Raw genomic sequence first — 17,553 nt, 5'->3', positions numbered from 1 at the left:
CAAATATTTTTTGGCACGTTGAAATAAAAAATAAATACAATAAGAATAACTCTCTCAACCCATAAAATTGGTGGATATTCTTTGAATATCGGGGTTCGACTCCTCATGGGAATGTTGAAATTAATAGAGAGCATTTAAGAAAACGAATGGCACTTTAAAACAAAAAAAAAAAATACAAAATACAAAATACAAATATTTTTTGCCACGTTGAAATAAAAAATAAATACAATAAAAATAACTCTCTCAACCCATAAAATTGGTGGATATTCTTTGAATATCGGGGTTCCACTCCTCATGGGAATGATGAAAAAAAAAAAAAAAAAAAAAAAAAAAAAAATACAAATATTTTTTGCCACGTTGAAATAAAAAATAAATACAATAAAAATAATTCTCTCAACCCATAAAATTGGTGGATATTCTTTGAATATCGGGGTTCGACTCCTCATGGGAATGATGAAATGAATAGAGAGCTTTTCAGAAAAAGAATGGCACTTTAAAGAAAGAAAAAATTATAATTGAAATTTTTTTTTGTTTTCCTTCTTAACTATTATTAATACACAAAAATTTTAATTAATTTATTAATACACAAAACTATAAAGTAAAACTAAAATTTAAAACAAAATAGAATATATTAAAATTGCCTAGAAGTTTAAAACACTACAATAGTTTTAGAACAAAGAAATTATTAAGAATATCTGTAAACTTTAAATTTCATCGCAAGATAGGTTAATGCTAATCCCCGCCTCAATAGGATTCAGCATTTTTCAATATGAATCCCCAATTGTTACGGTGGAGCACGGTAGCGGCTATGTCATCAGCGGTCATTTTAAATTAATCCACGCTATTGACCTAAAATATTTCGACACCGTGTTGGCAGAATTAACAACTCTGTCCAAGAAGAGGATCGGAAAGGAAGCAGCCAAATCACTCATCGACTTCCAATTGAACCAAACACGTCTGCGCCTCATTGAATTGACAGGAGAAAAAACAAGAAAAACACGATCCATCAATTGGATTGGATCCGCATGGAAATGGATTGCGGGATCCCCTGATGCCGCAGATTGGGATTATATCGTTAAAAACCAAAACGAATTGATGACGAATGACAATAACCAATACGTCATAAACAAAAAGTTATTTAATGCGACGCAAGAAGTAATCCAGATGACAAACGACATGGTAGAATACACGAACGCCCTTGGCAGAAATATTAATGCAGAAGGTTGGGGCGCAATCATATTCAATAAGGTTCTACTTCTAAAAGAGCAAGTATCAGAAATCGTACGTGCAGCTCAAATGGCGAAATCCGGAATTGTTGATACAAACCTATTGGATAGAGAGGAAATAGAAAGAATACTTTTCGAAGAGAATGCCTTACCATATCAGAACCTGGTTGAAGCCGCAGAATACGCAAGCCCATCCTTTTACTCCAACGGCACCCTTCTTCTCTATGTACTTTCGGTGCCAAAAGTCAAACCTGAACAATACCGGCTTCTGTTAGCTAGACCTACAGCATTGGATGGCAGGCGCGTAGTTCTTGAGTACAGAAAAGTCCTTATCAACCGAGATGAAACTTATGGCGTGACGACAAACTGTTTCTCCATTAACAATTCCACTATCTGTGACAGAAGTTCAATAGAAAAACTACCAGAGAATAGTTGTTTGCCAAGGTTGATCAAAGGAGGCAATGCCCGTTGCCAGTTCGAGCCCGATAAGGGCACTACTATAGAACTCATCGAGGAAAATACAATATTCTTGACTAATTTTCAAGGAATAGTGTGGGGCAAAAACCAAACGGCAACGCTAAACGGCACCTTCCTCATTCGCATTAATAACGAGACGGTGCATGTGGGCAATCAAACATTTTCGAGCACGATTGCTAGAACTTCACAACTACTACCATCTGTTTTGTCAAATGTCACAAATGATGGCTTAAAGGTTAGCTTATCCTACATTCATGGACTCAGTCTGGACAACATAAATCAACTTAAGAAGCTTTCCTGGAATTTTCACCTCTCTTGGGCAACGGACGGAATTGTCCTTATAATTTTAGCATCAGCCTGCTATATGATCTGGCGGAAAATCACCTCAGGAGTAGATATACCCAGAATTGTTAGTGTGGCTGAAATTCACCAATTTCCTGCTTCCTCCGCCACAACTGAAGCCCCCCGGCTACAACGCTGTCATCTGCGGGACGCAGATCTTTAAAGGGGGAGGAGTTAAGGCAGCTACCTGACTGCAATACGCTAGCAATGCGTATCAGATGACACATGCGCAGCAGCGTTAGTATATAACCGCCGCTGCACCGTGTGAACCGCTATGTCAGCAAATTAAGGCAGCTACCTGACTGCGATTCGCTAGCAATGCGTATCAGATGACACATGCGCAGCAGCGTTAGTATATAACCGCCGCTGCACCGTGTGAACCGCTATGTCAGCAATATGTTAGATTAAGAATTAGCTTAGCTTAAGCATAAGAATAAATTGTCAAGACACTCTTAGTTCTGGACTGAAGAAAAGCACAACGTATTTTCACTTGCTGCAAAATAGGAGTAAGTATGGAAAAGGGGCCAAGTGGTTGGCCCCCAACTTTAATTTTTTGGTGCTCCCTGAAGGGAGCACCTTAACTTACATAATTGGCGCTTACACCATTTCTGAGTGTTTAGCGGAGCAACTCCTCCTATTTTTGGTGTGCGTCTTGATGTTGTTCCACAAATGGAGGGACCTACAGCCGACTTCGATCGACAGATATTTTTTATGAGGAGCTTTTTCATGGCTGAAATACACTTGGAGGTTTGCCATTGCCTGCCGAGGGTTGACCGCTATTAGAAAAAACTTTTTCTTCATTTTGGCCTTTCACCGAGATACGAACAACGTTCTCTCTGAATTCCGAATGGTAATCACGCACCAACCATTCGGCTACGGCGGCAGTCTAATTAAAGGCACATAGAAATTATGAAAAGAGGCTTTCAATATACATAAGTAAATACTACAAAAATATTCCTGCTCGAGCAAGCTGTCTATGATTTTAGCATAATAATTAAAAGATGATATATAATTAAGTAATAAATGGCAAGCCACTATCTAAATATGTGTTTATATATTATTTAGTGCTTGATATGCTATCAAATGAACGAAACATACGTGAAATAAAAATTTAAAAAGTACTTTTTTTTTAGTTTTTGTCCACGTTATGTAAAGCCATATTTATCGGCCTTATAAGTTTTCCAACATTTGCTTCTAAGCATTTTTCAAGATCGTGTAAGAGGTCTTTTTTCGTTAAATGGGATTTCAAAAGAGTCTTCAAAGTTTGAAATCTTTGAAAACTCTTAAGCCTTTGACAGCTTGTTTCTTCTCTACTGGAGATGTCTCAGTAGCCCACTTAATTCGTAGCCCGACGATTTTCTCTCAATTGCAATGGGGTGTAAAATTATAAGCACACAAATTTTTTTCAATATATATAGGACTATGAATAAGTTCGTGCGGTTTTTTTCGAAATTTGAAACTTTATTGACGTAAAATGGTTACAAATTTAATATTCAAAATATTGTCCATCGCTTACTACTACTTTTTCCCATCTTTCTGGCAATTCACGGATTCCCTTTGTGAAAAATTCGGTCGGTTTTGCCGCAATCCACGAATCGATCCATTTTTTGACTTCATCGTAATTACGGAAGTGCTGGTCAGCCAGGCCATGTTGCATCGATCGGAAGAGATAGTAATCGGATGGCGCAAGGTCTGGACTATACGGCGGGTGGGGTAGGACATCCCATTTGAGCGTTTCTAAGTATGTTTTGACCACTTGTGCAACATGTGGCCGAGCATTGTCATGTTGCAAAATAACTTTGTCGTGTCTATCGGCGTATTGCGGCCGTTTTTCTCGCAGTGCTCGGCTCAAACGCATCAATTGTCGTCGGTAGACATCCCCCGTAATCGTTTCATTCGGTTTCAGTAGCTCATAATACACAACACCCAGCTGGTCCCACCAGATACACAGCATAACCTTCAGGCCATGAATATTCTGCGCCGACGTCGATGTTGAAGCATGGCCAGGGTATCCATACGTTGCCCGACGTTTTGGATTGTCGTAATGGACCCACTTTTCATCGCCAGTCACAATTCGATGCAAAAAACCCTTTCTTTTGTGCCGTTGAAGCAGTTGTTCGCATGCCATAAAACGGCGTTCAACGTCTCTTGGCTTCAATTCATACGGCACCCAATGGCCTACCTTTCGGATCATTCCCATGGCTTTTAAACGTTTGGAAATGGTTGATTGATCAACTCCCAAAGTTTTTGCAACCTCTTCTTGCGTTTGAGCCGGATCTTGATCGAGCAATTCCTCCAATTCGGTATCCATGAACTTTGGCGGCGCACCCTCGCGTTCTTCGTCTTCCAAGCCAAAATCACCACTTTTAAAGCGTGCAAACCACTTTTGGCACGTTCGCTCAGATAGAGCATGCTCACCATAAACTTCCACCAAGATACGATGACTTTCGGCTGCTTTTTTCTTCATATTAAAATAATGAAGAAGAATTCCCCGCAAAAACACATTATTTGGCACGAAATTCGACATTTTCAAGTGTGGTAAAAATATTGTTGTTTACGCTTCAAATAAAAAACTTATACTGACGTTTGTGCCTTACGACAGTAGCTCTCCAATGAATGTTTGGAAATGTGGATCGATGGAATAATAATCAAGTTACGCCATCTGTTGTAAAACCGCACGAACTTATTCATAGTCCTATAATTTATAAATCATATCGGAAGATTTATAGTTTTTGCAAATGGCGTCGTACGTCAATCATATTTGACACCTGCGAACTAGACAGCTGCAACATACAAAGAGGCAAGAAAGAGAACGCGTACGGGTCAAATTAAAGATGTCCATCGCTCAAAACCAGTCGTTTTTTATTTAATAAGAAAGTTATTCAAAAACAAAATTTGATGATTATTGTGCCACGTAAAATGTCTGCAACATTTTTAGTATTTATAGAATTTTTGTGTTCATAACGAAATATTACGCCATTTTACCAAAAGAAAAAGAATGGCAATTATTGTGAAAAACATGCGAATACATAGAAAATGTGCATTCGTGTGCATGCTTCAAAGATGATAAGAGTACAGTCAGATTTTTAATATTTGTCAATATATCAAAGCCTTTATTTTTCAGTAAAATAGAGACGAGTTCTTGAGAATCAATTTTTGCAGACTCGACCTGCATTTAAGTTTTAATTAGCTTTTAATTATAGACCTGTCGCTTCCAGTTTTTTAAACATAAATTGGGATTTTAGAAATAGGTATTGCCCATATCAAACATTGTATTCACCACGAAATTTGAAATTTAATGAAGAAATATGCAAAAAATGATGTCAAAGAAACATAACGCCTTTAAAGTGAAAATGATTCCACTTTTTTTTATAAGAGAAATCGAGCATTTGTCTCAAAATATGCTTTAACAAATGAGACTTATTCACTTCGCCTTTTATTTTGCGCCTTTGCAACACTACCTGTGGTGAGCTGTAATTCAATATTTTTATCGAAAAGTTTGGTGTTTTTTTAGCATAAGCTTACATACATATAACGTTTTCAGAGCTTTATTTGTTCTTTTTTCAGTGAGTTGAAAAATTCATCTCGCCCAAAAGATGGAATTAACTCGTGAACATTTTCGTGCGGTGATTTTTACGATTTTCGACTTGGATTATCGAGACAAGAATGCATTGATCTACTTACTTCAACTTTTGGAGTTGAGGTGCTACACTTAGCCGCTGTGAAACGCTGGTGGCCAACGTGGCTGCAGATCCTTGCACGATGAATTTCATGAAGGCTGTTCAAACGTGGTTGTTGTGCCAGAAGCATTCGATGGCGTGCCAGATAGAGGCATCTTTAGGCATTAGTGGGATCAGCATCAAAATTGCATGAACATTTGGTCGACAAGAAAATTTGTTCTCGTTGGATACCGCATAATTTGACAATTGCCCAGAAAATAACTCCTATCGATTAGTCTATATTTTTAATATTCAAGAAATTCAGCCGCGGTGGTTCAAGCCCTGTTATGGCATCGTCAAAGGTGACGAATCTTGGATTTATATATATGAGAGGGAAACAAAACAGCAATCGACATTATGGTTGTTTCAAGACGAACTTAATTAAACAAAAGTTTTAACAGCTAATTCAAAGTGATGCACAACCATTTGTTTGCCAGATGTTTTTGTAGAATAAAGGACAACCAACCGCCGAGGACGAATCTAGACACAAAAGAGAGTTTTTGAACACTTTAAGAATCGTATTAATGAGTAATCCATCTTACAGGCCTGGTTTGGCACCTAATTGTTTCTTTTTGTCCCCGAATATCAAAAATAAAATGAGAGGGTAAAGTTTTTAATGCCTGAAGAAGCTGTTGAACCTTTTATACCGCTCGTTTTGAAGGTATCCCCTTCTGAGTGGCAAAATAGCTTTGAAAATTTGCTCATGCAGAGATGTCTTCCAAGGAGAATTTTTTGAAAAACAATAAAGTCACTTTCATAATTATTTTACCATGTTTTTATTACTGGGCACAAAATATAAAAGACGACTTTCTTATTAACCTTGTATGGGTATGATTAAAATACAAGGTAGGAAGGCATGCTCTTGCATTTTTTACCTACCCCTACTCATCACAATGTAAATTTAACATCTCAGGTGCATAAAGAGAAGAGTTTTTCAAAAAAACAGGATGGTTTGTTTGTCATTTTTAATTATAAGCCAATGTTGTCAGAATCACAACTTGAGTAGTAAATTCCAGTTTTTTATACAAGCTTACAGTTGTTTTAAATTGCCTTGTAAAATATATTAAAACATTTCCAAAATTTCAAATTTTAACGAATAAATTAATATATCTTTCATTCATAGTCGCTTAAGCAATAAAGAATTACAGGCAGTTGTGATGGATGGCGCGAATTACGACACATCAATTTTGCTAGTCTAAAATAACCTTATGCCACTGGTATTGAGATATTTTGATAGTAAATTTTTAAGACAAGAAGAGGCGATGGAGGTGCAGCGTTTCCTCATTTGCTGTCCTTTGCACTCAACCGCTATAACACATATGGAAAGAACCAATTTGAATACAAAAAATACATTAGAAATTCCAACATGCTCTGGTATTTTAAGAACAAAAAATTTCTCCAGTTTGTACTAAATTTGAGGTATCGAATCAAATGTACGAGTATAAAAAAATAACAAAGCGATTTACGAAAAATAATGAAGCTAAACTCCATTAAAAAAAATTTAGTATTTAAATAGTCTAGTTTATTTAAGTACATTTAAAGTGTTTATGTTACTTTATTTCAGATTTATTGTTTTTTATTATTTGCAATTACACTCGAAACACTCGCTTTCATTTCCTACTTTTTCTATCATCGTCCTATTCTCAACAGAGAAATGGTTCATTACCATGCACACAGGAAGAAGGCATATGCAAATACAAATATGTGAATTTATATACACATGCGCATATACATACATATATATGCTCAATCAAGTAGAACAGAGCCAGATGTCGAACGTTGCCAACCGCGGGGGCCGATTGTGCTCTTTGTCGTTCGTTTCACGCTTGCAGTTCAAGCACTTAGCTTACATTTGCTTGCGTACAGAATAGATTCTTACATTTGATTTGTCCATTTGTTTTTTGTATGCATCTTTATACAGTCGAACTTCCATATAGTGAATTCGCACGGGACCTGAAAATCACTTCACTATATAGAAACTTCATTATAAAGAAACATTGATTTTTTATGTAATTTTATTTAAAATAATCAGTGAGTTTGGTTTGAATTACAGCCTTCCATTTTTCATTTTCAATAAAAGCTTCCAAATCATGTAGAGAGTTGAAAACATTAATCGACACGTCACTCCTCATTTCCACAAAGGTTCTAATTACGCTAATGGATGAAGCAGCTTGTATCAACGTAGGTAATGCCTCCTCAGTTTCTGCCAATTTTTCAACGGTCAAATCGTATTCATCGTTATCTGAAATAATATTTACATATTAAATTTTTGTTTGACTATAAAAAGATAAATGCTTACCAGGTTCAGCTGGAACTCCGCGACTTTCAAAAATGCTGTTGAGAATATCTTCTTCGGATGGGTTGTCCGAAGTCTGCACACCATTATCAACATTTACGTAGTCATCAAACGATGCTTCGATATTTGCTACTTTTTTAAATGAAGACTGTAAAGCAGCCAAATCTGATATTGAAAGAAGGTCCTCTTCAGCCCAATGCTCAAATGGAATCTGCATAGCATCTTTTGAAAATCCAGCCTTTTTAAAACAGTTGGCAATTGTTTCTGGTTTAACATAGACATTCCATACATTGCTAAGATTTCGAACTGCTTGCAGCAAGTCTATGGCCATAACAGAATTTCCCTCATCCACTTGAGTCAATATATTCGTTAAAATTCGTTTTCTGTAATGTTGTTTCATATTGGAGCGAATGCCTTGATCCATTGGTTGCAGTAACGAAGTCATGTTGGGAGGAAAATAAGCGAGATGAATGTTTCTCAACTTGTCTCTTACATCTTTAGGGTGGGCAGTGCAGTTATCAACAAAAAACAACACCTTTCTGTTTTGATCACAAAATTTTTTGTCGAGTTTTACAATCCGTTTCGTAAAAATCTCACTGGTCATCCATGCTTTTTTGTTAAACTCATAATCGACACCTAAAGATTTTATTCCCTTGAAGCTCCTCGGATTTTTGGCCTTTCCGATTACCAGCAATTTTAGCTTTTCTGATCCAGTCATATTGCTTCCCACCAGGACAGTTATTCTCTCCTTGCTTTGCTTCCCACCAAAGCATTTTTCATTTTTGAATGCCAGTGTTTTAGTTGGCAAGCATTTGAAAAACAAAGCAGTCTCGTCGGCATTAAAAATGTCGTTAATGTTGTAATTTTCAATTAATTTCGGTAAGACGTTCGTTACCCATTCATCACGGTTTTCTATGTTGGCGTCAGCACTTTCCCCACATAATGTCTTTTGAATAACGCCATGCCGACTTTTGAACTTGTCTAACCAACCTGTACTTGCCTCAAATTCGTGGTGTCCTAGTGCTTCTGCAAAATCTTTGGCCTTTTGCTTCAATAATGGTCCACATAAAGGGAGATTCTTACCACGTGCAACGAGTAACCATTTCAGCATTGCTTCGTCAATATCCTCAAAATGACAAGGTCGAAGTCTTTTGCGTTTGGTATTTACTGCCAAATCCGCCGCATTTTTTAAAATCACTTCCTTATTTTTTAAAATATTTGATAAAGTGCTGGGAAGAACTCCGAATTCATTGGCAATATCTTTTTTTTTTTTTTCCTTCATTAACTTTGTTAATCATTAATAACTTTTTTTCAAGCGAAATGCTGCTTCGATGCGTCATTTTAACTTCAATCACTGAATAAAACTGTAATAGCTCAGCTTTTTCTGTTTTAATTTCGGGATTCCCCTCATTACAGTTTGTCCACATCTAACTGTAATTTTTTGCAACAGAAAACTTTTGAAAAAATTCACTATATGGAGACAAAAACTTAGGACGCTTGAATTTCCAGCTGTAAAATTTGTTCATTATATAGAAAACTTCACTATATAGAAATTCATTATAAGGAGACAAAAATACACCGAAAGTAGAACGAAAAAGCAGTGTCTTCGAAACCAGTTCATTATAAGGAGAGCTTCATTATATGGAAGTTCACTGTAGAGAAGTTCGACTGTATATAGATTTATTCTTTTAGTTTGAAAATTGCATATGTATATGCATGTTTATATACATATATTAGTATACAACATATCTTATAAGGTATGTGGTAAATATTGCCATACATTTTTTCCTTCATATATAATAAAAAAAATGAATAATAATAACATTAAAACAACAGGTATTATTAACAACTAGTCATCACTAATTATAAATTCGGTAAGGATGATGATGATACCGTTCCGCGCTTTCGCTTGCAGTTCATGCAAGGTAACGACGATTGAGCAAGGTAACGACACATTTTTTCGTGCGTGCAGCCGGCTAAATCGAATTATAAGACGTTATCACGTCAAAAACAAAAGCACAAATCTAGCAATACCGTTATAAAAAGATGAGGGGCGCACTCCACATGACGTGACGCTGGACCAAGAAAGACAGCAGCCTTTAAGCGTCGAGATCTAAAACTTATCCACTGCGGAAAACTGCGTCATTTGAATAAAAAGTTAGTCATGGTATACGTTGGGCTGTCAATCGTTTACTGAGAGAAGATGGTATCATTTTCTTAACGGAGAGAATCGGGACTGATACTCTTATATTAATTTCATAGCATCAGCAGCGAAATGGTTCTCATGGTATTGAAAAAAACGACTTAAGTGCCTCGGTACTTGAGAGTGTAAATTAAGGTTAACTTCCGCCCGAAGAATCTAACCGACTGTACTACCTGGTATGAAGCTGAATCAACCCCTTCGACCCCAAAGTTGCCTTAGAGCTTTTTCGTTTGGATATTTGCTAGCAGTATTGAAAACAGTAAGTTTATGCATTTATAAAAATATACTTATAGTTACTTTAAGCTTATTTATCAGGCAATTAGAAAAGTTATTTGCATTTGCCCAAACGTGTGTTAATATTTTTTTTTTTTTTTTTGTTTTTATGCAACAATAATTAAAAGTGTCCATATAAAATAGTTTAAAGCAAAGTGCAAACAAAATATTTACTGAATGAAAGTTCCACATTGACAAATAAATATCGAGTGAGTAATTGTGAAAGTTGTTAAGTTGCTTGAGACAACTTTGTAATAATTTGTCAATTATGCTAATAGATTTACTTACGTCTAGATATGAGACCAGAAGATAAGGGTTTGACAAAGGAAAGCATTGGAAGATTTTTGAACATTGGAATGCCTCTAGTGACGAAGAAAGTGGAGATGAGGAGGAAGATATTTATGCAGTGTTATTGAAGAATTTCGAAGGTATCAGAGGAAGAGGAGAAAACATAAAGATTGGCTGCTCGCTAACATAAATGTGGAGAATGCGGTCGAGATTCCTAAAGTTCTGTTGACACGTGTTTAGAAAAAAATTGGTCAGAAGACACTCAAATTTAGCTCAAAGCCTTTTGAGCTCGTAATATTGTTCGTAAAGAAGAAAATATCATGCAAGTTAATGTCATTCTATCACTGGTTAAATATTTCGGCAATTTTTTTGATACGCAGGTTTGATTACATAGGAAGCTGATTTGTATGGGCTACAAGAACAAAATCTAGGGTGTTTTGTAGGAAACAACTTCATTTGCAGCAATAGGAAACTTCCGATGCAAATTGGTTTTTGCCTTTTCATATTTAATTTTTCAAATTAAGTTATTAAAAAGGTTTCATTTGAAATTTAAACCAGATATTTTCTCAACGAATACAATATAAATAAGAGCATACAAAAATGTTTCAAGACACAGGAAAAAATTCCACGTCGAAAGGGCTGAAGACTAACCTCAAAGCCTTTGGAATTATACAGAGTCTAAGAAAGAGTGTTGAAATGTCCTAATGTGCATGAATTTCATTGAAAAATGTTCTGCTTACTAATCGAACTCATTAAATCTTTCAGCGATTTTAAATCCAATTTTATTAGTAATGCTTTTTGACAACGTCAGAGCGGTGTTAGAGGCACAAGGCCTCTTTTTTCGCCAAGACTTAGCAAGTAGCGAATAGATGAAGCAAATGAACATATGTCGGCAACGGGGGAAGAGAGCTGCCTTAAATTACATGTGCTGGTAAGGCAGTGCGGTCTAACGAGCTATAGCCATACTCGCTACCGGTGAATCTTACTCGATAACTTTGTTGCTGCTTTCGCATGCAAATTTTTCGTCAAGTTAGAGACAGCGAGCGGGGAAATGGCGAATAGAAGAGGCTTACAGTTGGATTTCATTAATGGTATTTGCCTATCAAGGAAAAATGAGTTTGGCAGGCTTTCCTCTTTCTTCTTTAAGAAATGTAAAGTAGCTCCTCGCTCTCTATACCCTTAACTTTAAACTCTCATCCTCAATCTTTATCTCTCACCTGGTGCTTTTGATCTTTGGGAGTTTACTTCAATCGATGAAATATAGTAACAACAACTACGTTCGGCATTTAAGACCAATATCTGAATTAACTATTTTCAATTTCGAAAAACTGGTTACAGATACAACTATCATTGTTAATTCACATCAATGTTTATTTAATTTATTCTTTGTGAACTTTTACATTCACAAATTTCGTAGTTCAGTCCGAGTATTGTATGTCAGCATACAATGAGCGGATATCAGCGGAATTTTTCCCGACGCTCTGGTTACTGAATTGATGTAACCACTCCAGTGTAATATTGGAATATCGGAGAATTAAGGTGTAGAGAACACGAAATGGAAGCATAAATATTTGAATATGAAAAATTCATTGTATTTATGTATTTATCCGTAAATGCTCCTCAAACTTGATAGTCCCCATCATTTGTGTAATCAGAATTGATAGTTTTATTTAAATAAAATAAGTGCTGGAGTTGTCATGGCAAATATACTGCAGTTATTGATCCTTAACTTGTAGACTAACAACGAAAGCCACATATAATGGAAGAATACAGAATATTGGGCGTTTATATGTATGTACGAGGTGTATTCAAAAAGTATCGCGAATTTTGAATTTTCGCAGGTTACGTATATTCGAATCTCGATTTTTTTGTGGCGATATGTTGGTACTCATGTCTCTCACTCATGCCGACGAGTTCGGCCATTTTGAATGTTCAGTTAATTGTTGGCAGCTGCTTTGCTTGCACGTGTTTCGGGTCGTCTTCGATTTTTACCCATTCAAAAAGATGAATCAAAGAACCTGTATCAAATTTTGTGTGAAAAACGAAGTTAAGTACGACTGTGTCATACGGAGAAGCTACTTTGGACCAAAGCAAGAATGTAACAGATTGTTTAATCGGGCTGATACCCCTGGTAGACGATTGAGGACATCATAAAGATAGTGAGATTTTATAAAAGTGTCCCCAAACGAGCAAAACGTAGTTTGGGGCGGAAATTTGTGTAGATCAGTTACTGGATGTATGGAAGCTTCTAGGCTTTTTTCTTGGCCAATTCCAAGGTCGTTAAAGGATTGAAACGTTATAAAAAATCATTCTGTGCCTTGAAGGAATAACATCACAACACAAATTGAATAAATTATTTATTTTTTCATTTTTAAATGGACACGGAAAAATTCAACATTTAGCATTTGGTGTACCAATAACTTGGCCACATTGGAAACATCATAAGCCATCTAATGGTTACGTGTGCGAAAATTCAGTTTAAGGCGATCAGGTGACTTAACCCGAGTAATACAACAAATATGCACCTAACTAAATAAATGCCTATTTATGCATATCTGAATTTTTTTGTTTTTTGCAGCTAATACACGATATATGTATAAAAATATAAAAAATGTATTCGAAAGAGTATCACTCAAAAACTACTACCCCGATTTTAGCATTTTATATACCGGTGGAAAAGCTATCAGTCATTTTAACTGGATGGTGCCACTTATTTGTATTAAAAAAAACAAAAGTTATAAAAAAACGTTATAAGAACAATCTATTGATAGCGTTGCCACCTGAATTTTATTACAAAATAGCAACTAATCACAAATTTCACTTCAATATTAAGATTAGTAGAGTCATCAAATGAAATGTGTTTAAACAAGCTTCAATTGAAAGATTGTAGATATTCTAACAAGTTCAATGCCATTCGACTGCTGGCAGTCTCATAGAACATGTTCTGTTTTCTCTTATGCCTCTTTACAGAGTTTACAAGAATCTTTTCCTACCACACCAATATTTTTTTCATGTCCTGTTAATAGTTCAATGTAAAGATTTATGTTATTTCTGCTCAGGTTTAGGATTGCCTCTACCTTTATATGTTCTGGATGAATGAATCTTTTTGATTCCCCAATGCCCGGCTGCGCTCTTCAATACTCGATTAGGCATCGTTGTTCCCGCTCACGTAGAACGGCATTCTTGAAGGTATTATTTACCCCGCAGAAAGTTTCAGGACCTATGAAGGGAGTGTTTGCACTCTTTTTCGCTAAAGAGTCCTCAATTTCATTCCTTTCGTGCCCCTCATGTGTCGGTACCCACATCAGAGTAACAAAGTTTATTGGTGCTAGAGTAATAAAAAACTAACACTATATAAAATCCGTAGTTTTCAATACAGAAAAACTTAAGAACGGAGGAGAGATATACTAACTCCGCTTTGTGCTGTTTGAAGTCAGAAATGAATACATGTACAATATGCCCCTACATATTGATATGAATTGGATGGTCATTCACTCATGTTACTCACATTGCTTGGCACGAAACAACTGTTACTATATCAATAATTTTAAGAGTTGAACGTTGAGCACAAAACCCTATAGGGCCCGACACTCGAAGTGTAATTAATTAAAAAGGCCACAAATTTAGCTTGGAAAATTACTTTTATTCAATTCAAAGTAAAAAATGTGTAAAAATAATACAAAATTACGAATCAATTTACTTTTGATCGATAAGATCACCCTTTGCCGTGACTATGGACTTGAGATGGTCCAGAAACGAAGCGCAAGCTGCCCGAACGTGACTTGCACGTATTTTGGCCCACTCGCGGACAATGGCTTTTTTCAGCGCCTCGAGACTGGTGAATCTTTTCGCACCTTGCCCTCCAAATGGACCAAAGAGAATACTCGATCGGATGCGCGCCTAGTGAATTTGAGTTCCTGTTGAAACGTCTATGGTCTGCCACGGAAATGTTTTGGTGCCCACAGCTTCAAAGCACCCTCCAAAATACTTTCCTGATAATATTTCGCATTTAACTTGACGCCAGGCTCATTGAAAATGATTGGAGAGCGCCCATCCGTTGTTACAGCGGCCCAAACCATTACCTGTGGCGGGTCCTGCCTCCTGGCGGCTAATCGAAGATTCAAATTCTCGTATGAACGGTCGGTCAAGTAAACCCTATAGTTTTGGGTCAGAAAACACAATGTTCGGAAATGGACAGCTTTCAGCCATCGAGGCAACTCCTTCGCTTTCTCAAGTCTGACTTGTTTTGCGCTTTGGTGTGAGATCATGCGTCTTTTGGATCTTCTAAGGCTTGACTTTGAGATAATTTTTTACGGTCAGATATTTTCAGTTCTTTCGCCATTTGATTGGAAGTAAAATACCGGAATCTTGGTCCTAAGACGAAAAATTAGTTATATTCAAAAAAACATCTACTACTTTATAAGGCCGCCTTTTGCAAAAGCATACTTAATTAACCATTAATTATGTCTTATAATTTTAGCCTCCTTCCTTGCAGTATATTTCACCAGGATTTCAAGATACCACAACACATAGACTATATAATAACAGAATGTTATTTGGACAACAATAAAGAGCAAATAATCCAGAAAGATGCCTTTCCGTTCATACAACAACCAGAACTTAATTCAAGCAACTCTAACAACGTACCCGCCACATCATCCCACTTGAAGAAGAGGAAACCCAGTGTATTACTATTGGGCATTGATAGCGTTTCGCGTATAAACTTACGCCGTACCATGCCGGAGACATTTAAATACATGCAAAATAACCGATGGTTCGAAATGCAAGGATATAATAAAGTAAGTTTGTGATTGGAATAATATATTATACTTTATATCGAATATTAAGAATGGCAGTTCAGGTGGAAAACGACTTGTGAACTAGACACCTGCAGTAATTTATAAGTACAATAGACAACTAAAGGTCAAAATAAACATTTCTATTACTCAAAATCATATTTTTTACAAACATTAAATTTTTTTCTTACGTTAAAAATTGTTTTGTTCATTTTTTTTAATATTATTTTTATATACCTATAGTACTTTCTCACTTTCAATTTATACTCTTATTAATTTCCTGCTATTTATTTCATTTGCTTTTATTACAAGTAGATTGGTGATAACACATTTCCAAATTTAATGGCTCTGATGGCATCATATAATTCAACAACAGCTACAGACAAATGTAACCCCGAATCCGTAGGTGGTCTGAATAAACCTATTTGTAATCTAATTTGGAATAATTTTAAGCAGTTTGGATACAAAACAGCATATGCCGAAGATATATACTCAATGAGTACATTTAATTATTTCAAAAAAGGGTTCCAGCAACCACCAACGGATTATTATTTACGGCCCATGATAATGGCAATTACAATACAAATGAAAGTGAAGAAGAAGGCGGGCTTAGAATATTGCGTAGGCCGTACACATCAAGGCGAATACATTTTTGATTACGCATTACAATTTGCGAATGTCTTTCCTGAAGATCCGCTCTTCTGACTATTCTGGGCAAATTCATTTAGTCATAACTCCTTTGATACCACAGCAACAATGGATATGAAAATGTTAGAATATCTCACGAAAATGGAGAGTGGTGGCATACTGGAACGTTCAATTGTAATATTCTTTGCTGATCATGGCATGCGGTGGGGAGAATTGCTTGCATTAAAATCTGGATTCTTAGAAGAACGACTACCGATGATGTTTATATCGTTACCATCATGGTACCGAAACGAATATCCAGATTTCGTGAACGCTTTGGAAATAAATCAACACCGTTTAACTTCACCCTATGATATCTATGCAACGCTGAAGCATATACTCGAAGAGACCGACCAAGAAATTGAATTCTCTTACCTTAATGACACAGTGAGGGGTTTAAGTATTCTTCATGAAATACCAGAGAATCGTACCTGCATTGATGCTGGTATCACCGAACATTGGTGTACTTGCATACCATACGAAATGTTACCCAGCACCGACGCTACTGCGACCTACGTAACTGTTTTGGTGGTCGATGAAATTAATCAATATTTATATGATAGAAATATCAGTAGTAAGTGTAGTCTTCTCGAGTTAAAGAGCCTGGAGAAGGTAGAAATCAAAATGTATGAATTAACGAATCAATCAACATACAGAATAACCTTCGAAGCAAATCCTAAGGAGCCAAAATTTCAAGCAACAGCTGTTTATGATAAGATTTCAAATACAATCACTACAAATGTGGAAGATATATCTCGTCTTGATTCGTATGCTACCACCGCCGATTGCATCGATTTGAAAACGGCGAAGAAATTTTGTATTTGCGAAACATGATTTATTAAAAGATTAGTTAGAACGCCCATTAATGGGATGAAACTTATAGCCCAGCGGTGTACATACGTATGTAGTATACACATATCCACATCTAATAAAATAAAGTCACAAAATATACATGGACTCTTGCTTAGATAGCTACGAATAATCATCAGTAGATTATTCGGGATCTTGAATTTTACCTTTAGGGCTTCAATTACGTCGACCCAACTTAAACTGTTGAAAGCATTTCTAATATCCAGAGTGGAAAGTAATACTAAGTGTTTGAAGTATCGATTACCTGACTGAGCATGCTCTACGCTAGCTATTACATCGTGGATGGTTCCTAAGGTAGGTCTACCACTTCTAAAACCATGCTGCCTGTCAGACAGGCCGCCACTGTTCTCTACAGCTTCGCTAAGCATACGCTTTA

At 36.3% G+C, this 17,553-nt stretch overlaps 1 protein-coding gene and 1 pseudogene across 1 annotated transcript; one reads left to right on the top strand and one right to left on the bottom strand.

Moving 5' to 3' along the window:
* Nucleotides 1–7,690: 7,690 nt before the first annotated feature.
* Nucleotides 7,691–9,702, bottom strand: LOC128858668 (tigger transposable element-derived protein 4-like). The gene is made up of 2 exons (XM_054095121.1): nucleotides 8,064–9,702; nucleotides 7,691–8,006 (listed from the first exon to the last, which is right to left on the bottom strand). Exons 1-2 carry the CDS (start codon nucleotides 9,340–9,342, stop codon nucleotides 7,780–7,782), a joined length of 1,506 nt encoding a protein of 501 aa, XP_053951096.1. The 5' UTR covers nucleotides 9,343–9,702; the 3' UTR covers nucleotides 7,691–7,779.
* Nucleotides 9,703–15,287: 5,585 nt separating this feature from the next.
* Nucleotides 15,288–17,174, top strand: LOC128871547 (uncharacterized; annotated as a pseudogene).
* Nucleotides 17,175–17,553: the final 379 nt, after the last annotated feature.

This window comes from Anastrepha ludens, chromosome 2, assembly GCF_028408465.1.
Source record: "Anastrepha ludens isolate Willacy chromosome 2, idAnaLude1.1, whole genome shotgun sequence".
In the NCBI taxonomy this organism is placed as follows: Eukaryota; Metazoa; Arthropoda; class Insecta; order Diptera; family Tephritidae; genus Anastrepha; species Anastrepha ludens.
The sequence above is the reverse complement of the archived record's forward strand: the minus strand, read 5'-3'. Positions and strand labels throughout refer to the sequence as shown.

Coding starts and splice junctions, on each gene's coding strand:
- LOC128858668 (XM_054095121.1), bottom strand. CDS start 9,342: ATGAAGGAAAAAAAAAAAAAAGATATTGCCAATGAATTCGGAGTTCTT. Junction 8,007..8,063: donor CGGAGTTCCAGCTGAACCTG/GTAAGCATTTAT, acceptor ATATTATTTCAG/ATAACGATGAATACGATTTG.